Source organism: Oryx dammah, unplaced genomic scaffold, assembly GCF_014754425.2.
Source record: "Oryx dammah isolate SB20612 unplaced genomic scaffold, SCBI_Odam_1.1 HiC_scaffold_16, whole genome shotgun sequence".
Lineage (NCBI taxonomy): Eukaryota > Metazoa > Chordata > Mammalia > Artiodactyla > Bovidae > Oryx > Oryx dammah.
Window position 1 is genome coordinate 10,395,053 of NW_024070200.1, and position 21,898 is coordinate 10,416,950.

Here is a 21,898-nt window from a genome sequence, read left to right on the forward strand (position 1 = left end):
CAAGCTGGAATCAAGACAGACAGGAGAAACATCAACAACCTCAGATATGTGGATGATACCACCCTAATGGCAGAAAGCAAAGAGGAACTACAGAGCCTCTTAATAAGGTGAAGGAGGAGAGTGAAAGAGCCTGTTTAAAACTAAACATTAAAAAAACTAAGATCATGGCATCTGGCCCCATTACTTCATGGCAAATAGAGGGGGAAAAGGTGAAAGTAGTGACAGATTTCCTCTTCTTGGGCTAGAAAATCACTGCGGACCGTGACTGCAGCCATGAAATCAGAAGCTGTTTGCTTCTTGGCAGGAAAGCTATGGCAAACCTAGACAGTGTGTTGAAAAGCAGAGACATACTCTTCCGCCAAAGGTCCGTACAGTCAAAGCAATGGCCTTCCCAGTGGTCATGTACGGTTGTGAGAGCCGGACAGTTAAGAAAGCAGAAGGCCGAAGAATTGATGCCTTCAAACTGTGGTGCTGGAGAAGACTCCTGAGAGTCCCTTGAACAGCAAGGAGATCAAACCAGTCAATCTTAAGGGAAATCAACCCTGAATACTCATTGGAAAGACTGATACTGAAGCTGAAACGCCAGTATTTTGGTCATCTGATATGAACAGCTGACTCATCGGAAAAGTCACTGATGCTGGGAAAAACTGAGGGCAAAGTAATGCAATCCTGCACGTTTAGCTGGGACATGGCTATACAATGTAGAATGTTGGCTGCACTGAACAGCCTCCCCTGCAGCCAGGTGTGGCCCTGTGACCAAGCAATGGCCAATGAACAGAAGTGGAAATAACATAGGCAACATTTAGGACATTTCTTTCAAAGGAAAGAAATAAGATGGTTGGATGCCATCACTGATGGATATGAATGCTTTTCCCGTCCCCACTTCCCATTAACTGGAAGGTTGATGCAGTAATGGGCCGCCTGGCAAACAAACCTTAGTAATGGAGAGCAACAAGCTGGAAGGAACCTGGGTCCCTGACAAAGTGAAACCACCATGTCTGCCTGCAGACACTGCCTGCATCTGGAGCTACATGAGAGGGAAGTAAACTGCAACCTTGTTTCAGCCACTATTTCTTAGGGATTGTGTGCAACTTAATATATATTATCAATTCTGGAAATATGGAGCCTGAAAGGATGCATCATTTCAGAAAGATGCAATCAAACTCTCCTTGGTCACCTCAGTGTCTTACAGTCAATGAATGTTAAGTTCTCTAAGGATACAGCACAAAACAAGGGAAAAATCCTGTCTTAACAGAGTGTACATTTAGAATTATTTCACTTAACCTTTTAAGACACCCCTCCTTTCTCAGGGAAATGCATCTGCCCTTAGAGATGAGAACATGAAAGTGGAAGCATTTCCATAAAGGTTTTGAGGTCACACAGCTGGTGAGTAGACTTTCAGGATTCAGGTTTATCTTCTGCCAAAGCCACATTCTCATCACTAACACAGTGATCCCCAAACGGAGTTCGGTGGAGTCCCTAGGGGTAACAGAGGTGTGTTGTGGTCTGTCATGGATGGATGGTTATGGGTGTAAGAGATAAAGGGGCAGGTTTTCCCCCGTGAGCATAAGAAAGGCCTGAGATTAGCTCAGAGAGTGTCCTAGGAGACCCCAAGGGCAAGGATGAAGGACAACCAGCTCTTAAAGTGAACCAATAATGAAGGGCAACTGGACCAAAGCACGGCAGGCCCCCAAAGACAGATGGTACCAGATATCAGAGGTCCCAGACACTTGTGCTTTTGACACTCTAAGGGGACCCTCGGGCAGAACAGCCCTGTCTGGGAATGGGAGCGTGTCTCAACGTGCAAATCGAGCTATATTCCCATAAAGGGTCCTGCATTTCAATTGTGTCTGAGTTTGTGTTTGGGGATCCCGATCACATATCCAAGTGATTTGTAGAAGAAACGCAGTGTTAGCCAGAGGTGTCCCGGAGTGACACAGCTCTGGGGAATATTTTCAAATATTCTTTCCATTTTCTGGGTTTTTACATGGTCTTTAATGAGGATATGACAAACGGCGGGGTGGGGGACTAAGAAGAGTCAATAGATATATATTTTTTAAAAGTCAGAGATATTTTTCAACATCCCTTTTTATATATTCTGAGCTTTCACAGACCCCCTCAATGAATTTTCTTAAATGGGAGAAGTCACTCTCAAGGGAAATTTCTGTTTATTTTTAGTTTAGGTTTTCTGGTGGGGAGGGACAAAAAGTGAGTGGTTTCCATAACTAGGTTGTTCAAATAGATCTAATAAACCCTGTTACTGGAAAGGGTGGGCTGTGAATTTCCAGTCAGAGGACAGAACACTGTGCTGTCCCCGCCTACATTTCACAAGCCTGGGAGGAGGCTTTGCAGGATAAATAGGCAGCAGCACCCGGGAAACTCCAGCATCCGGGCAGGCGGCGGCTCTGGACCCACTGCCCACATCCCGCTCTCGCAGGCAGGTAATCCGTGATGTTCCCACACTGGGAGCCAAGGGACCCCTTCCCCAGGGTGGTTCTGGCCTCGATCAGGGGTCGGTAGGGCCTGAGGCAGGAGGGAGGCGGGAGGACGTGTGTCTGATGCTGGGAGGGTTCTGAGTCCTCTGAAGACCAGTCCTCTCTCTGGGTCTCAGTGTTCATCCTGCAAAGGGAGGGACGTGCCACCAGGGCTTCAGGGGGCATTTCTGCTTTTGAGTCTTTGGGGTTGAGATTCGAGCCAGCTGTGCCCCATCCAGCTGTGCATCCAGCGTCAGGTCAGAGCTCCCCCGAGGGCCTGAGGTGCATCTCCTTGCCTGGCACAGGGCGCTGCTCTCAGAGAGCCCTGGGGATGGAATTAGTGCCCCAGGTCCCTCTGGGCAGAGGGGTCTTCAGGGAGGTTTTCTAGGCTCCACTGTCCCTCTAGGGCCCCTGGCCAAGCAGAAGGGAGGGGAGTCTGCTTAGAAATAGAGCCCTAACCTGGCTAAATAAAAAAACACCATTCCTTCAGGATAATTTCGGAAGAAAATATTTAACTCTTTTTGAAAGAAACCATTGCATTAGCCCTGAGCAAACTAAATTGTTGGGGCAGTTGATCGCCCCTGTCCTCAGGCTTGTCCGAAGGCCTTTGCCCTGGGCTCTGGCTGAGACTCAGCTCAGGCTCCTCCCCTCCTCAATCTCCCCACTTCCCCCTCACCACCCCAGCAGTGTTCTCTCCTGTAAACCCTGAGATGAGGGGCAGAGATTGAAGGGAAACAGACCTCTTTGCTGAGGTCACCAGTTTGACCTCAGTCGCTCCTGGAGGTTTCCCCGGCAGTAGCTGTGTCCTCCATCCCCAGGGATCACAGTCTGGCTTGTAGAGTCCCAGAAAGTGTCGCTAGTGGAGGGGGTGACAGGTCTGGAACTCCTCTTAGGAGCCCAGCACTTTCATCCTGTATATCACCTGAGCCGTTCCACGTGTTGGACGGAGGTGGGAACTGAGGATCAGAGAGGTTCAGTCACGCTTGTTACTGCATGGCACTCACAAGTGGTCCAAACAAAATCCTCAACCAGGTCCCTGAGACTCTGCTCACCCTGCTTCTCCCCACTAGGAAGCCTTTCCCGGTTCTTGTTGGAAACACGCTCCATGTGTCCACGTGGTAGGGGCTGAGCAGAACGCTCTGCCCTCCTTGTTCTTTACACCAGCCCTCCTCAGGGCAGCCAGGCTCCAGCACAGCTCCTGCTGCCTGTGGTGGCCTCTCTCCTGAACCCTCACTGTGACCAGGCACCTCGACGGGAGAGCCTCCCTGAGGTCACACCCTTGTCCTCAGAGGCGGGGAGAGGTGCTGTGTCCTCTGATCAGTGCAGGGCTCCTTCCTGGGGGGACAGAGAGGGGGCACAGTGGGAAAGGAGCCTTGCTTCCTAGGTCCTCTGACAGTATCAGCTCCCGAGAAGAGGGAGATGGGTTCTCACTGGACAGCACCTCAAACCCATCACCAGCTTCCCCACCCTGGAGCCAGGCACCCCAGGCTCCTCACCCCCACTCCTCCACTGCCTGCTGTGTGACCCTGGAAAAGCCCCTTCCCCTCTCTGTGCCCAGTCTCTCCACTGGGGAAATTGCTAACGGTCACAGCACTTGATCAAAGGGTGAGAAGGAGCCCAGATCCTCCTCATGTGTGTTGGGAGCCCAGGAGGGTGCCTACCCCTGGGATGTCCCAGAGCAGCAGGGCCGAGAGAACAGAGACCACGGGGGACAGAGCGTGGGGGTTGGGACGTCATCTGACATGCGGAGACTGAAAGGAGCTTTGCTTTTCAGACATGAGGGCAGAGAGAGTGTCCCCACTCCTGGTTCTGGGGCTCCTGCTGGCTGGGCTCTGCTCCAGTGTCCACTGCCTCCCAGAGAATGTGGTGGTGAAGGACCAAGACAGAAGGGCACGTGTGGATGACCACACATTAGCCTCCAGCAACACCGACTTCGCCTTCAGCCTCTACAAGCAGTTGGCTTTGAAGAACCCCAATAAGAACGTCATCTTCTCCCCTCTGAGTGTCTCCATAGCCTTGGCCTTCCTGTCCCTGGGGGCCCGTGGCTCCACCCTGACGGAGATCCTGGAAGGTCTCAAGTTCAACCTCACAGAGACCCCTGAGACAGAAATCCACCAGGGCTTCCAGCACCTCCTGCAGACACTCAATCGACCCAGCAATGAGCTGCAGCTGAGTGTGGGCAACGCCATGTTCGTGCAGGAGGAGCTGAAGCTGCTGGACAAGTTCATAGAAGACGCCCGGGTGCTGTACTCCTCTGAGGCCTTCCCCACTGAGTTCAAGGATTCCAATGCTGCCGTGGAGCTCATCAACGACTATGTGAAGAACAAAACCCAGGGGAAAATTGAAGACTTGTTCAAGAACATTGACCCCTTCACAAAGCTCATCCTGGTGAATTACATCTACTTTAAAGGTGAGTACCTAGATTGGGGTTGGGGAAGATGCACATATAGTTCTCAGGCTTCAGAATCATTTCTATCCCTGCTCAGCCAACTATGTTGCCAGCAAACCACTATAGAGAAGTCTCCTCATGGTTTGAGGGGCTTAAACACCAAGACCCACTCTGACCATAGTCTTTGTCTATTTTAGCTTTTTCCAAATTGCTTTTCTCATTGTAGGGCAGTGATTCCCTTATGTGAGGCAGAGGGATGCTTTTTTTTGTTTGTTTGTTTGACTGCCTTAGTTCTTAGTCAAAGAACGTGGGGTCTTTCGTGGTAGCAGGCAGATTCTACAGTTGTGGCAGGCAGGTTCAGTAGTTGTGGCAGGCTGGCTTTGGCTGGAGGTGTCTGTTATCTTATTTCCTGACCAGAGGTTGAGCCCGTGTCCTCTGCACTGCAAGATGGATTTTTATCCACTGGACCACCAGGGAAGTCCCAGAGGGAGACTTTATTCTGAGTTAAACTTGCCTGCCTGTCTAAAGAAGGAGAGCTTTCCTTTCAGATCTATCCTGTGGGGGATGGGGACTCCAGCTTCCTCCCTGATGAGACACTTTAGGACGACTCAGGAAGGCCTTGGCTCTGCACACTGCAGGCTGTGTCAGACGTGGGCTCCCTCTAAACAGACCTGGTCTCTGGGGGTTGAGGTGGGGCTGGCGGCCATCTTCACAGTGTGACAGCCTCTGAGCAGCCTGGCCATCTCAAGATTCTTCAGCGGTGCGCTTCTGCTATCCGGAGGCAAGACCATATCTGGGGAAAGTCTTGGGGTTGGACAATATCTGGGCCACAATATTTTTTTTTTAGTTCATCTATGTTTTAATTGAAGGATAATTGCTTTACAGAATTGGGTTGGTTTCTGCCAAACATCAATATGAATCAGCCATAGGTATACACATGTTCCCTCCCTCTTGAAACTCCCTCCGGGGCACAGTATCTTTCCAGCTTCTAGCTGGTCCTGTGCCCAGTCCCATTGATAGCAAGTTGCTATGACAAACCTCAGCCAGGAGACTCATAAGAGGCAGAGTGAAGGCAGAAAGATTTCACCCAGAGAGCCAACAATGCAAAAGGGACTCAAAATAGATAAGGCACAAAAAATTATCATTGAATCATGAAATGGTCAGGTGTCTAAGAGACCCTAGCTGTGGGGGACAAGTTAGCCCTGAGTTAGGGGCTCCGGGATAAGTCCAGGGATACCCTTCCTTCATCTGTGTTTTCATCTGTAAATCAAGGCACGGGGTGGCATTTCCTTGGAAAAGGAATCCAGGCATAACCTACCATGTTTGTTACCTGTATCTCTCATGCTTTCTTCTCCCAAAAACCCACTCCATCTTGAGAATTTCTCCTCTAAAATCTCCTCCCTGGGGGCACCCGGCCAGCCCCTCTCTGTCTGCTCCTGCCTCTCCCCATGGGGACACAGGCAGGGATGGAATCAAAGAAGGAGGTGGGGATGGATACACGCTCCATGAAGTCCCAGAGCCCTAATCTCCCACAGAAGTCCCTGCCTCAGCAAGAGACTCATTCTCCTGCGTGGAGACATCTGTTGACCCTGCCCTGCCCTCCGGGTCCCCATGTGGCTTCTGCTCCAGTTGGGCTCACAGGCCGTGGGGACGTGTATCCTCCCTACAAAGCCAACAATTAACCTCTGGTCACTTGTTACCTTGAAGGACCAGGAGGTCCCATATCTCCCCAGGCTCAGCCTTATCCCCATCTCTCCCTTGCCCTCCACATTTCCTGTTGACTTGGCATGTTTCACAAATAACCAGCTTTGTTTCATGCCCCCCTTCTCAATCCTGACCTGCAAGGTTCACCCCCGTCCCCGAGGGCTTACCTATCTGCCCAAGTGTATGTGCACAGCTGGCAGGCCCACCCCAGAGGCACGTGGTGTGGGGCGCTGCTGGCGCAGGCAGGGCCGAGGAGGGAGAGACTTGCACTCACAGACTCCTCACCTGTCCGCCCGCCTCCAGCCAGGTGGGAGATCCCCTTTGACCCCAAGCGCACTGAGCAGGCAGAGTTCCACGTGAGCGAGAACGAGACGGTGCGGGTGCCCATGATGAACATTGGCCTGGTGACCCCTTACTTCTGGGACGAGGAGCTGGGCTGCACGCTGGTGGAGCTCACTTACACCAGCAACGACAGCGCCCTCTTCATCCTCCCCGACGAGGGCAAAATGCAGGACCTGGAAGCCAAGCTGATCCCAGAGACGCTGACGAGGTGGCGAAACTCCCTGAAGCCCAGGTGACTCCCCAGGGCCTAGAATTGTGGGTTCAGCTGCCTTCTCGGCCCTTCCCCCTCTTCCTGACTCCTGACCCCCAGCAACAGGGCCTCAGGAATGTGTGGGACTGGGGGCAGAGGTGGGAGAGCCTGTACTGAGATATCCTTGTCCTTTGCTGCCTGTGTGGCTCCGAGCCTGATTCTTTCCTTCTGGAAGATGATGGCATCAGAGGGGACAGGGCGTTCCTCTCATGCTAACACGTGCTGTATTGTGAGGCTCCTCAACAAAGCCCCCAGCACGTGTGGTGTTGTCTCATGTCCCCGCCTCTCGGGTGGGGAGCAGATGGAATTGTATCAGCTGAGGGCTCAGGTGAGCTAGACACTGAGAATCAGCTTTGCTCGGGCTGCACGTTACGTTCATTCATTTATTTAGCCAACCATTCAGCACTGCTTTCACAGGTTGATTGAGAAGCTAATGTGTGCCAGGGACTAATTATGCTCTGAGGGTAGGTCAGCAGATAGAACAGTAAATTCTCTGCCCTCGTAAGCTTACTCTGTGATTGAGATAGATTTATGAGAAATAAATGTAATGAATAATTTGGTGTGTTGAATGGTTAGAAAGGGGACACAGGGATAGTAAAGCAAAAAAAAAGAAAAGAAAGAAAGAAAGAAAATTGGACCCAGAGGTATTTTGTGATTGTAACTAGGGGGGCCCTTAGGTGGTGTTTGAAGTGAGGGACCGAGCCGTGCAGGTGTGTTGGGAAAAGACTGTTGGCCCAAGGAACAGCCAGTGCAAAGCCTCTGAGGCAGGAGCGAGCCTGGTGTGGTTGAGGATTAGTGAGGCCAGAGCAGGAGAGCAGAGGGAGTGAGGGGGAAAGCTGGGCGAAGTCAGGGTCCTCAGGGAGGACTAAGGTCACCCAAGGCCTTGCAGACCCTTTGACTCCCCCACCGTCTAAGGGAAATGGAAACTCATCACAAAGTCTTTTGGGTCAAAGAGTGAAAGATCTGAGTGATGCTTTAAAAGAACCACCCAGGGCGCCGAGTGGAGAGCAGATGGCAGAGGACATGCATGGAGGCAGGGAGGCCACCAGGAGCCCAGGGGGGTCACCAGGGGAGGGCGCTGGGGGCTGGACCAGGAGGAGCAGGAAGTGTGGGGAGGGGTCGGGCTCTGGGTAAACTGAGGGTAGACACACTGGCCAGGAGGTGGGATTCAGGAGACGGATCTCAGGGGGACAAGGGGAGAGGCAGTGCTGGGCCAGGGTCTGCAGGGGAGGGTGAAGGGAGCGGGTGTGGGCAGCATGTGGGGGGGGGGTGCCCCAGACCCAGAGTCCCACTCCCAGGCTCACACTCCCTCCGCCACTCCCTGTGCTTCTCTGGGGCTCAGCTCCCTGCTGCGAGGGGAGAGGTGTCCTTGACCCTCTGTTCTGAGTGTGGGATCTGCAGACCCAGGGGGGATGCATGTGGGAGGCACTTCAGAAAGCACAGGGGACTGGAGACCTGCCTGCATGTGAAGTACAGGCTGCAGCCCTTCCCAACTCCTGTCCAGGGGACCTGAGGCCTTGGGGCTCCTGACTCCCAGCCCCACCTCCCTGCAGATCCCAGCAGACCCAGGACAGGGGACCCTCTCGCCCTGCCTGTGCTCCCTTCCCAGCCCTTCCTCCTCCAACCCCAAGAGCTACCACAGGGCAGGGGCCCAGTGAAGAGCTGTAAATGGAGCAAATACTCATCAGACACCTTGATTTACAAGCACTGAGGGGACATGTATCTATACATTCCTGGCCCATAAAGGATGCTCAGTAGGAATTTATTGACTCATGTATAAGGGAGGGAGGAAGGATGAATGTAAGGAAGAAAGAAGGTAGGTCAATGAGGAGGAATAACTACCTCCCTGTTACAAGGGACCCACAGTTTAAGGGGAGCCTCAGTCTCCTCGCATTTAGCATCTGTCAGACCAGTCACCATGGTAAGAGTCTTAAGGGAAGTGCAGACAGAGAGAGGGAGAGGGGAGCCTAGGGGTGGGAGACAGCATCTCTCACTCCAAGAACCTGCTGGCAGCTCTGCTCAGGTGCAGCAGCCTGCCCGCAAGGAGCTCACTGGGAAGGCAAGACAGAGACTCTGGATTGGGTGACTCAGGCCCCCCAAACCCTTGAATGCAGCCCCTAGCCCTCCATGTCCCACTGTTGTCCCTGCCAAACCCCTCACCACCTTGCATTAGCCCCTTTTTCCTGCAAGTGCCTCCACCTGCCTCGTGGCCTCCTCTTCACCCAGCCCACTCCTTCCTCTCCCCAGGGAATCAAACTGGATGCCACCTCCTGCAAGAAGCCTTCTTGGTGACCCTGGTACATCCCTCCCGGTGCTCCCCCATCCCCCTCCCCCTCCCCCTAGCACGGTCTCCCAGCAGCTGTGGAATCCGTGTTGGAGAAGGGTGATTCCTGAGCCCTGCAGGCTTGCAGGGGAGAAGCAGGGACAGGTGGGGGCAAGCCCACAGCCCCTGCCTTGGCACACTGCCCTGAAGGTGAGACAGCTGCAGAGAAGAATGCATAATGAAGGAATTAAAGAGTTAGCCCGAGGAATCTGGAAACTGAGGAAAGGAGTGCTTATTCCAGGGAGAATGGGGTGGATGGAGATGAAACCCAGGAAGACCTAGCTGAGCGGAGGAGAACGGTGAGCACCGAGTTGAGTAAGCCATCAAGTTTATTTTCTCACCTCCTAGATTGATACATACCCTCTACCTGCCAAAGTTTTCCATCTCCAGCGACTATAATCTGGAAGACACCCTTTCTGAGCTGAGCATCCAGAAAGTCTTCACCTCTGAGGCTGACCTGTCAGGAATCACAGGTGTCAGGAACGTAAAAGTTTCCCAGGTGAGTTTTTAAACTTTGGACATTCCATCTTCCACATGGGAGCTTGAAAGGTGACAGCCAGGCAGACCTTTGGGTGATCTTGAATTTGCAAAACAACTACATTGCTCATTACTCAGATCAGTTCAGTTCAGTTTAGTAGCTCAATCATGTCCGGCTCTTTGAGACCCCCATGGACTGCAGCATGCCAGGCCTCCCTGTCCATCACCAGCTCCCAGAGTTTACTCAAACTCATGTCCATTGAGTCAGTGATGTCATCCAACCATCTTATCCTGTGTTGTCCCCTTATCCTCCCGCCTTCAATCTTTCCCAGCATCAAGGTCTTTTCCAATGAGTCAGTTCTTCCCATCAGGTGGCCAAAATATAAGAGCTTCAGCTTAGCATCAGTCCTTCCAATGAATATTCAGGACTGATTACCTTTAGGATTGATGAGTTTGATCTCTTTACAATCCAAGGGACTCTCAAGAGTCTTCTCCAACACCACAGCTCAAAAGCATCAATTCTTCAGCGCTCAGCCTTCCTTATGGTCCAACTCTCACACTTGTACATGACTACTAGAAAAACCATAGCTTTGGCTACACAGATCTTTCTCAGTAAAATGGGGTCTTTGTTTTTTAATATGCTGGGCATTACTCAGTTACCCTGCCTGCAAACCTCAAGCCCAGGGGAGCTGGGTTATAACCATCTTGGGGGCTGCTTCTACCTTCTTTGTAATATATTTTGGGATAGACATCGGTCTTGGGAATGTGCCTGAGGTGGAATCAGCTGTAAACCCCCATCCCTTGCAGCACCTTTTACTGCCTATGGGATAAATTATTAAAGCCCTTAGTTCCTGAATCTTGTCATTTTTAAAAGACATATGATAGTTCTTGGCTCCTGTACAGTGCTCAGCAGAGCAGGTAAGAAGTAATAGGTACTAACAATGGCTCAGGGCCATCATGATCAATATACACTAAGAGCAGGAGAGAAGAACACCAGGGGTCCTGATACTGCAACCTGAGAAGGAGAGAAGTCAGAGTGAATGAGAGGGCGGGTGCTGGGCAGCCCTGCAGTCTCCACTGCCAGAGGACCTGATAAAGCAGACACACGTGCTGTGGGGCTTTGTGGTCCAGGGATGGGAAACCAATCCTAGGCAAGGAGGCTGAGGGGCATGTCAGCTGGGGCAGGAAAGAAGCAGAAAGCAGTGCTCACCCATCTGCTGCTTTGACGTGGAGGGACTGTGGACAGTTGCCTGCAAGAAATATGCCTCGATCTGGCCCCTCCCCCTGCACTAGGGAGTGTCTGGGGACAGCAGAGTCTCTGGACTCAGACAGAGGGGATTCAGATCAGGGAGCCCCTGCTGTTTGCTTCTCTGACCCTGGGCCCAGGACTTACAGCCCATTTGACTGCGCTTTGCACAGCCATGGGTCATGTATATGTGAAGCAGCTGACAGATTTGTTGGGAAAAACAAAGTTGAAAAGGTAGACACTATAGTGACAGGCCAGTGGCAGAAGGTGGATGAATATCAGTTCCCTTAGAGGCACTCAGGCAGCTGCTCATCTCCCGCCCACCCCATCTCCGATTGGTAATACTCTGCTGTCCCCACAGGTGGTCCACAGCGCTGTGCTGGACGTGGACGAGGAGGGCACAGAAGGAGCTGCTGCCACAGGAGTACAAATTATCCCCCTTTCCTCACTTACAACCATTGTGCGTTTCAACAGGCCCTTCCTGATTGCCATAGTTCTCAAAGACACCCAGAGCATCATCTTTTTGGGGAAAGTCACCAACCCCAGTCAAGCCTAGAGCTCCGCTCTGAGCTGTGGGTGCCCTCTGTAAGGAGCAGGGTGCCCAGGTCCCTGGGTGCAGCCTGGCCCCTGGGCACTGAGGATCCACCCTGCCTGTCCCCACCTGCCTGCCCCTGGGAAGGTGACAGTGACGATGCTGGGGGCCCCACATGCACAGGGAGTCTGCGTCCTGGTCACGAGGAGGCTCCTTCAAGAGCAATAAAGCACCTTCCTTGGACTGCACTCCTTCCTGTGTGTCTCTGCCCTGATCCACCTGACTCCATGCCCTGCTGCTGCCTGGGCCCCGAGGTCAAGCACCCAGACCTCCCCACCCCTGGGCCCCTCTCCTTTAGTCTCACCAGAAGGCCCAGGAGCAGGCTCTGTGCCTGTGACCAAGCCCACTGGACCGCAGGCCCAGGACAGGGAGGGGCCCCTGCTGCCCACTTCCGGGGGTTCTGGTTCCAGGTCAAGGTTCACTTCTTCCTCCCCAGGGCCTGGGATGTGTCCTTGTGCTCACCTGCAGGGGCTCCAGCCCTGACGTCTTCCAGCACAGCCCCTGGACCCTGCCATCCCGCAGCTGAGCTGGGCCTTTCTCCCTCCAGATCACCCCTCTGCCCCCCAGCACCCCAACCTGGGAGACCAGCCACTTGCAGATTCCCAGCTCGGCTCCTCCACCACCTGATGCATTCCACATCCTCCCCTGACAGAGGCAGGGCTGGCCCGGGGTTAGGGGTCCTGGTGACTAGAGTGGAGATCAATGTGCCTTGGTTAATCAGGGTCAGACCGTGAGCCACAGCCACGGGCACAGTGGCCAGCAGCCATTCCTGAGGGGCCTCCGTCCTCTGGGGTCCTTGGTATGGAAGCAGGGGCACCAATTGTCATTGGTGACCGTGACAGCAGTCACCGTGATCAGTGAGCCCCAGAGCATGTGCTTTGCGCCAATCACTGTGCTGAGGCCTCAAGATCCCGCCCCCTTTCAGCACCACACAGTCCCACCTGGGGGGCGGGGCCGTTTACAGGTTCCCACTCACCGAGATGGAAACAGAGGCTCAGGAAGCTGAGGGAGCTGCCCGAGGCCCAGCAGCTGGTAGTGCTGGGGTCAGGACTGAGCCCAGAGTCTTGCGGGGGGAGGCGATCCCTGACCAGATGAGAGGGTCACAGTGCAGACGGCTGGTCTGACAGAAGGCCAGGTGCCTCGTGCACCTGCTGGAGCACCCTGACCTCCCCGCGCACGGATGTTCTCTTTCCCCAACCCGGGGTGGGGAACTGGCTTCCTGAACACCGGTCCCTGGAATCCAGAGACGTCACAGCTCCCAAGCCAGCTGGGTCCTCTCCAGCTGTGTCCCCTCTGCCCTCTCTAGGTGGCACCCAAGCCCCCATCCTCCTCTTCCCTGCCGCTCCTCCCTGCCCCCGCCCCCCTGCTGCCTCCTAGGCTCACGCACAGAGCATCAGACTCATCAGACACCATCAGAGCCCCTCCTCCAGCTGACCCCTCCTCAGATCCTCTTATCCCAGAGCCTGACTTAGCCCATCTGAGCCCCTTTTCTCATCTCTGATCTTGAAGTTGCAGGGAGCTCCCGAGGGGGTGCAGGTGTGGAAAGAGCCTCCCGTGCAGGGGGGTCCTTGAGACCTGGGCTCAGCTCCAGGCTCCACTGCTGCACTGGGGCCCCGCCACCTTTCTCAGGTCACCTGACCTCTCTGGGCCGCTCCCTCCTTTCTGTGGGGTTGTGTGAGAATCCCTCGTCCCAGAGCATGTGTCCTAAGTCACTTCAGTCATGTCCAACTCTACGAGGCTTCTCCCTCCATGGGATCCTCCAGGCAAGAATACTGGAGTGGGTTGCCATGCCTTTCTCCAGGGGATCTTCCTGACCCAGGGATAGAACCTGTGTCTCTAACATCTCCTGATTGGCAGATGGGTTCTTTAACACATCCCAGGGTTGTAGGAAATCACAGTGATCATGAGCCTGTCCAAGACCTGGCTCAGACCCTCAGGAGGCAGCTGGTTTTATTCCTCTGGTGATTCTGAACTGGCAGGTCTCAGGGGGACCCAGAATCTATGTTAGTAAGGGCCTGAGCTGACCCTTGGATCCACAGAGTCAGCCACTGTTGCCCTTTTAAAGGGAAACTCAGATTCTTTCACTTCCTGCTGGAGACGCCTGATGGCCCCCAGCTCTTACAGAAAAATATCCACCCTCCTAACCACAACCTCAGTGCCCCATATGATCTGTTCTTGCCAACTTTCTGACCTCTCCTATGACCATCCTTGCCCACCCTCTGCTGCAACAACTCTGGTTTTCCTGCTGTTCTAGATTTTAGAAAGCTGTTTCCTGCCGCAGGACATTTGCACTTGCTGTTAGCTGCTTAAATGGGCTTTTTGTGGCCCCTTCACTGGCACACTCCCTCACTACACTCATTCTGCTCTAACGTCACCACCTTAGAGAGGCCCCACCTCTATCCTCACCACCTCAGTCTCACCACTCTCTACCTTGCGCATTTGAAAGGATATAAGGGGGGGTGGTCCTAAGATGGAGGAGGAATAGGATGGGGAGACCACTTTCTCCCCAACAAATTCATCAAAAGAACAATTAAACACTGAGTAAATGCCACAAAACAACTTCTGAATGCCAGCAGAGGACATCAGGAACCCAGAAAAGCAGCCCATTGTCTTCGAAAAGAGGTGGGAAAAAATATAAAAGACAAAAAAAGAGACAAAAGAGGTAGGGATGGAACTCTGTCCTGAGAAGGGAGTCTTAAAAAGAGAGAAGTTTCCAAACACCAGGAAACACTCTCACTGCCAAGTCTGTGGCGAGCCTTGGAAGCACAGAGGGCAACATAACAGGGAGGAACAATAAATAAATAATTAAACCCCACAGATTAGGAGCCCAACGGGAACTCCCCCAGTGGAGAAGCAGCGCAGATGCCTGCATCTGCCACTAGCAAGTAGGGGCTGGGCAGGGAGGCACAGGCTGCAGTGCTTAGAGCAAGGATCCGGCGCGAATGCCCCGAGTGTAATCAGAGTGAACTAACTTGGACTAGGAAATCAGACTGTGGGATAGCTATCACGAGAAAACCTCTAACATAAGACACCGCCAAGACTGCGCACAGAACAAAAGATGGAACAGAATTAGCCAGCTGCAGACCATCCCCCTCCGGTGACAGGCAGCCAGAGCCGGAAGGGCTGGAAGGGGACAATCACAGCCCCAGAGAGACATTATCTACCAAACTGCAAGCAGGCTTCTTTGCTAACTAAGACTTCTTGGGGTTCTGGACAGTCACCATCCACCTGAGAAGGGGCACCAGTTGTACACCCAGAAAACTGAGCAGCAGGGATGGGAGAGGTGATAAGTCGCAGTTACCGTGCTCGCCAAACACTTGAGCTACTCGGACCTGGGAAGGGCACAAAACGCAGGCCCAACCGAGTCTGTGCCTCTGAGGACTACCTGAGTGCCTGAGCCTGAGTGGCTTAGACCTGGGAGATGCATGCAGCCCAGGGCCGGCCTCAGACGGTTCCTGGCAGAGCAACCTAGAGCCCGAGCAGTGTGCGCTGTGAGCGGGGGCAGGCCCACCCAGCGTGGCTGAGACACTGCGAGCACATGCCAGTGTTATTTGTTTGCAGGGTCCCTCCCTCCCCACAGCGTGACTGAACAAGTGAGCCTAAAAAGTGTCCACCGCTGCCCCCCTTGTGTCAGGGCGGAAATCAGACACTGAAGAGACCAGCAAACAGAAGAAGCTAAAACAGAGGGAACCGCCTTGGAAGTGACAGGTGCAATAGATGAAAACCCTGTCGTTAGTACCGACTACATAGGAAGGGGCCTATAGATCTTGAGAAATATAAGCCAAACCAAGGAGCTATCTGAAAATGAACTGACCCCACACTGCCCACAACACCAGAGAAAGTCCTAGATATATCTTTACTATTTTTATGATCATTCTTTTTTTTCTTATTCTTTTTTTAACTTTTTTAAATTTTAAGTCCTCTATTACTCCTTTAATTTTCATTTTTATAACCTACTATTACTTAAAAACGACCCTATTTTTAAAGCAAACTTCATATATATATATATATTTAAATGTATATATAAAATAATTTTTGTGGCTTTGTTCTTTTTTTCTTCTTCTTTTCTTTAATATTGTATTTTTGAAAATCCAACCTCTACTCTAGATTTTTAATCTTTGCTTTTTGGTATTTGTTATCAATTTTGTACCTTAAAAACCCCAATCTTCAATACCCATTTTTACTTGGGAGCGAGATTACTGGCTTGATTGCTCTCTCCTCCTTTGGACTCTCCTTTTTCTCCACCAGGTTGCCTCTGTCTCCTCCCTCCCCCTTCTCTTCTCTACCCAACTCTGAGAATCTCTGTGTGTTCCAGATGGTGGAGAACACTTAGGGGATGGATTACTGGCTGGATCTGTCTCTCTCCTTTTCATTTTCCCCTTTCATCCTCCTGGCCACCTCTGTCTCCTTCCTCCCTCCACTCTTCTCTATATAACTCCATGAACATCTCTGAGCAGTCCAGACTGTGGAGCGCACATAAGGAAGTGATTACTGGCTAGCTTGCTCTCTCCTCTTTGGATTCCACCTCATCTCATTCGGGTCACCTCTAACTCCCTCCTCCCTCTTCTCTTCTCCATGTAACTCTGTGAACCTCTCTGGGTGTCCCTCACTGTGGAGAAACTTTTCATCTTTAACCTAGATGTTTTATCAATGGTGCTATATAGAAGGAGAAGTCTTGAGACTACTGTAAAAATGAGACTGAAAACCAGAAGCAGGAGGCTTAAGTCCAAATTCTGAGAACATCAGAGAACTCCTCAATAGGAGCTCATGAAACGCCTCCATACCTACACTGAAACCAAGCACCACCCAAGGGCCAACAAGTTCCAGAGCAAGACATACCACACAAATTCTCCAGCAACACAGGAACACAGCCCTGAGCTTCAATATACAGGCTGCCCAAAGTTACTCCAAAACCACTGACATCTCATAACTCATTACTGGACACTTCATTGCACTTCAGAGAGAAGAAATCCAGCTCCACCCACCAGAACACTGACACAAGCTTCCCTAACCAAGAAACCTTGACAAGCCACTGATACAACCCCACCCCCAGTGAGGAAACGCCACAATAAAGAGAACTTCACAAATTGCCAGAATACAGAAAGGCCACCCCAAATGGAGCAATATAAACAAGGTGAAGAGACACAGGAATACCCAACAGGTAAAGGAACAGGATAAATGCCCACCAAACCAAACAAAAGAGGAAGAGATAGGGAATCTACCTGATAAAGAATTCTGAATAATGATAGTGAAAATGATCCAAAATCTTGAAATAAAAATGGAATCACAGATAAATAGCCTGGAGACAAGGACTGAGAAGATGCAAGAAAGGTTTAACAAGGACCTAGAAGAAATAAAAAAGAGTCAATATATAATGAATAATGCAATAAATGAAATAAAAAAACTCTAGAGGCAACAAATAGTAGAATGCTGGAGGCAGAAGATAGGATTAGTGAAGTAGAAGATAGAATAGTAGAAATAAATGAATCAGAGAGGAAAAAAGAAAAATGAATTAAAAGAAATGAGGAAAATCTCAAAGACAATATTAAACACTCCATATTAAATGCTCCAACATTCGAATCATAGTAGTCCCAGAAGAAGAAGACAAAAAGAAAGACCATGAGAAAATACTTGAGGAGATAATAGTTGAAAACTTCCCTAAAATGGGGAAGGAAATAATCACCCAATTCCAAGAAACCCAGAGAGTCCCAAACAGGATAAACCCAATGCGAAACACCCCAAGACACATATTAATCAAATTAACAAAGATCAAACATAAAGAACAAATATTAAAAGCAGCAAGGGAAAAACAACAAATAACACACAAGGGGATTCCCATAAGGATAACAGCTGATCTTTCAATAGAAACTCTTCAGGCCAGGAGGGAATGGCAAGACATACTTAAAGTGATGAAAGAAAATAACCTATAGCCCAGATTACTGTACCCAGCAAGGATCTCATTCAAATATGAAGGAGAAATCAAAACCTTTCCAGACAAGCAAAAGCTGAGAGAATTCAGCACCACCAAACCAGCTCTCCAACAAATGCTAAAGGATACTCTCTAGACAGGAAACACAAACAGGGTGTATAAACCCAAACCCCAAACAATAAAGTAAATGGCGACGGGATCATACTTATCAATAATTACCTTAAACGTAAATGGATTGAATGCCCCAACCAAAAGACAAAGACTGGCTGAATGGATACAAAAACAAGACCCTTATATATGTTGTCTACAAGAGACCCACCTCAAAACAAGGGACACATACAGACAGAAAGTGAAGGGCTGGAAAAAGATATTCCATGCAAATAGAGACCAAAAGAGAGCAGGAGTAGCAATATTCATATCAGATAAAATAGACTGTAAAACAAAGGCTGTGAAAAGAGACAAAGAAGGACACTACATAATGATCAAAGGATCAATCCAAGCAGAAGGTATAACAATTATAAATATATATGCACGCAACATAGGAGCACCGCCATATGTAAGACAAATGCTAACAAGTATGAAAGGGGAAATAAACAGTAACACAATAATAGTGGGAGACTTTAATACCCCACTCACACCTATGGATAGATCAACTAAACAGAAAATTAACAAAGAAACACAAACTTTAAATGATACAATAGACCAGTTAGACCTAATTGATATCTATAGGACATTTCACCCCCAAACAATGAATTTCACCTTTTTCTCAAGTGCACACGGAACCTTCTCCAGGATAGATCACATTATGGACCATAAATCTAGCCTTGGTAAATTACAAAAAAATTGAAATCATTCCAAGCATCTTTTCTGATCATAATGCAGTAAGATTAGATCTCATTTACAGGAGAAAAATTATTAAAAATTCCAACATATGGAGGCTGAACAACACGCTTCTGAATAACCAACAAATAACAGAAGAAATCTAAAAAGAAATAAAAATATGCATAGAAATGAATGAAAATGAAAACACAACAAGCCAAAACCTGTGGGACACTGTAAAAGCAGTGCTAAGGGGAAAGTTCATAGCAATACAGGCATACCTCAAGAAATAAGAAAAAAGTCAAATAAATAACCTAACTCTACACCTAAAGCAACTAGAAAAGGAATAAATGGAGAACCCCAGGGTTAGTAGAAGGAAAGAAATCTTAAAAATTAGGGCAGAAATAAATGCAAAAGAAACAAAAAAGACCATAGCAAAAATCAACAAAGCCAAAAGCTGGTTCTTTGAAAGGATAAATAAAATTGACAAACCATTAGCCAGACTCATCAAGAAACAAAGGGAGAAAAATCAAATCAATAAAATCAGAAATGAAAATGGAGAGATCACAACAGACAACACAGAAATACAAAGGATCATAAGAGACTACTATCAGCAATTATATGCCAATAAAATGGACAACGTGGAAGAAATGGACAAATTCTTAGAAAAGTACAACTTATCAAAACTGAACCAGGAAGAAACCGAAAATCTTAATAGACCCATCACAAGCACAGAAATTGAAACTGTAATCAGAAATCTTCCAGCAAGAAAAAGCCCAGGTCCAGATGGCTTCACAGCTGAATTCTACCAAAAATTTAGAGAAGAGTTAACACCTATCCTACTCAAACTCTTCCAGAAAATTGCAGAGGAAGGTAAACTTCCAAACTCATTCTATGAGGCCACCATCACCCTAATACCAAAACCTGACAAAGATGCCACAAAGAAAGAAAACTACAGGCCAATATCACTGATGAACATAGATGCAAAAATCCTTAACAAAATTCTAGCAATCAGAATCCAACAACACATTAAAAAGATCATACACCATGACCAAGTGGGCTTTATCCCAGGGATGCAAGGATTCTTCAATATCCACAAATCAATCAATGTAATACACCACATTAACAAATTGAAAAATAAAAGCCATATGATTATCTCAATAGATGCAGAGAAAGCCTTTGACAAAATCCAACATCCATTTATGATAAAAACTCTCCAGAAAGCAGGAATAGAAGGAACATACCTCAACATAATAAAAGCTATATATGACAAACCCACAGCAAACATTATCCTCAATGGTAAAAGATTGAAAGCATTTCCTCTAAAGCCAGGAACAAGACAAGGGTGCCCACTTTCACTGCTACTATTCAACATAGTTCTGGAAGTTTGGGCTACAGCAATCAGAGCAGAAAAAGAAATAAAAGGAATCCAAATTGGAAAAGAAGAAGTAAAACTCTCACTGTTTGCAGATGACATGATCCTCTACATAGAAAACCCTAAAGACTCCACCAGAAAATTACCAGAGCTAATCAACGAATATAGTAAAATTGCAGGATATAAAATCAACACAGAAATCCCATGCATTCCTATACACTAATAATGAGAAAATAGAAAAAGAAATTAAGGAAACAATTCCATTCACCATTGCAACGAAAAGAATAAAATACTTAGGAATATATCTACCTAAAGAAACTAAAGACCTATATATAGAAAACTATAAAACACTGGCGAAAGAAATCAAAGAGAACACTAATAGATGGAGAAATATACCATGTTCATGGATTGGAAGAATCAATATAGTGAAAATGAGTATACTACCCAAAGCAATCTATAGATTCAATGCAATCCCTATCAAGCTACCAGCAGTATTTTTCACAGAGCTAGAACAAATAATTTCGCAATTTGTATGGAAATACAAAAAACCTCGAATAGCCAAAGCAATCTTGAGAAAGAAGAATGGAACTGGAGGAATCAACCTGCCTGACTTCAGGCTCTACTACAAAGCCACAGTCATCAAGACAGTATGGTACTGGCACAAAGACAGAAATATAGATCAATGGAACAAAATAGAAAGCCCAGAGATAAATCTACACACCTATGGACACCTTATCTTTGACAAAGGAGGCAAGAATATACAATGGATTAAAGACAATCTCTTTAAAAAGTGGTGCTGGGAAAAGTGGTCAACCACTGGTAAAAGAATGAAGCTAGATCACTTTCTAACACCATACACAAAAATAAACTCAAAATGGATTCAAGATCTAAACATAAGACCAGAAACTATAAAACTCTTAGAGGAGAACATAGGCAAAACACTCTCTGACATACCTCACAGCAGGATCCTCTATGACCCACATCCCAGAATACTGGAAATAAAAGCAAAAATAAACAAATGGGACCTAATTAAAATTAAAAGCTTCTGCACAAGAGAGGAAACTATAAACAAGGTGAAAAGACAGCCTTCAGAGTGAGAGAAAATAATAGCAAATGAGACAACTGACAAACAACTAATCTCAAAAATATATAAGCAACCCCTGAAGCTCAATTCCAGAAAAGTAAACAACCAAATCAAAAAATGGGCCAAAGAACTAAATAGACATTTCTCCAAAGAAGACATACAGATGGCTAACAAACACATGAAAAGATGCTCAACATCACTCATTATCAGAGAAATGCAAATCAAAACCACAATGAGGTACCATTTTACGCCAGTCAGAATGGCTGTGATCCAAAAGTCTACAAGCAATAAATGCTGGAGAGGGTGTGGAGAAAAGGGAACCCTCTTACACTGTTGGTGGGAATGCAAACTAGTACAGCTACTATGGAGAACAATGTGGAGATTCCTTAAAAAACTGGAAATAGAACTACCTTATGACCCAGCAATTCCACTGCTGAGCATACACACCAAGGAAACCAGAATTGAAAGAGACACGTGTACCCCAATGTTCATCGCAGCACTGTTTATAATAGCCAGGACATGGAAACAACCTAGATGTCCATCAGCAGATGAATGGATAAGAAAGCTGTGGTACATATACACAATGGAGTATTACTCAGCCATTAAGAAGAATACATTTGAATCAGTTCTAATGAGGTGGGTGAAACTGGAGCCAATTATACAGAGTGAAGTAAGCCAGAAAGAAAAACACCAATACAGTATACTAACGCATATATATGGAATTTAGAAAGATGGTAATGATAACCCTGTATGCGAGACAGCAAAAGAGACACAGATGTATCGAACAGTCTCTTGGACTCTGTGGGAGAGGGAGAGGGTCGGATGATTTGGGAGAATGGCATTGAAACATGTATAATAATCGCCAGTCTAGGTTTGATGCAGGATACAGGATGC

General features: G+C 48.6%; 1 protein-coding gene across 1 annotated transcript; it reads left to right on the top strand.

Annotated features, from left to right (window-relative positions):
- The first annotated feature begins 2,356 nt into the window (after positions 1-2,356).
- SERPINA3 (serpin family A member 3) lies at positions 2,357-11,985 on the top strand. Its single transcript, XM_040257200.1, has 5 exons — positions 2,357-2,441; positions 4,249-4,884; positions 6,871-7,141; positions 9,831-9,981; positions 11,567-11,985. Exons 2-5 carry the CDS (start codon positions 4,251-4,253, stop codon positions 11,759-11,761), a joined length of 1,251 nt encoding a protein of 416 aa, XP_040113134.1. The 5' UTR covers positions 2,357-2,441; positions 4,249-4,250; the 3' UTR covers positions 11,762-11,985.
- The last annotated feature ends 9,913 nt before the right edge of the window (positions 11,986-21,898 follow it).

Excerpts from the sequence above, each read along its gene's own strand:
- SERPINA3 (XM_040257200.1), top strand. The coding sequence starts at position 4,251 with ATGAGGGCAGAGAGAGTGTCCCCACTCCTGGTTCTGGGGCTCCTGCTG. Across the intron at positions 4,885-6,870 it reads GAATTACATCTACTTTAAAG|CCAGGTGGGAGATCCCCTTT; the intron begins GTGAGTACCTAG and ends GCCCGCCTCCAG. Across the intron at positions 9,982-11,566 it reads GGAACGTAAAAGTTTCCCAG|GTGGTCCACAGCGCTGTGCT; the intron begins GTGAGTTTTTAA and ends CTGTCCCCACAG.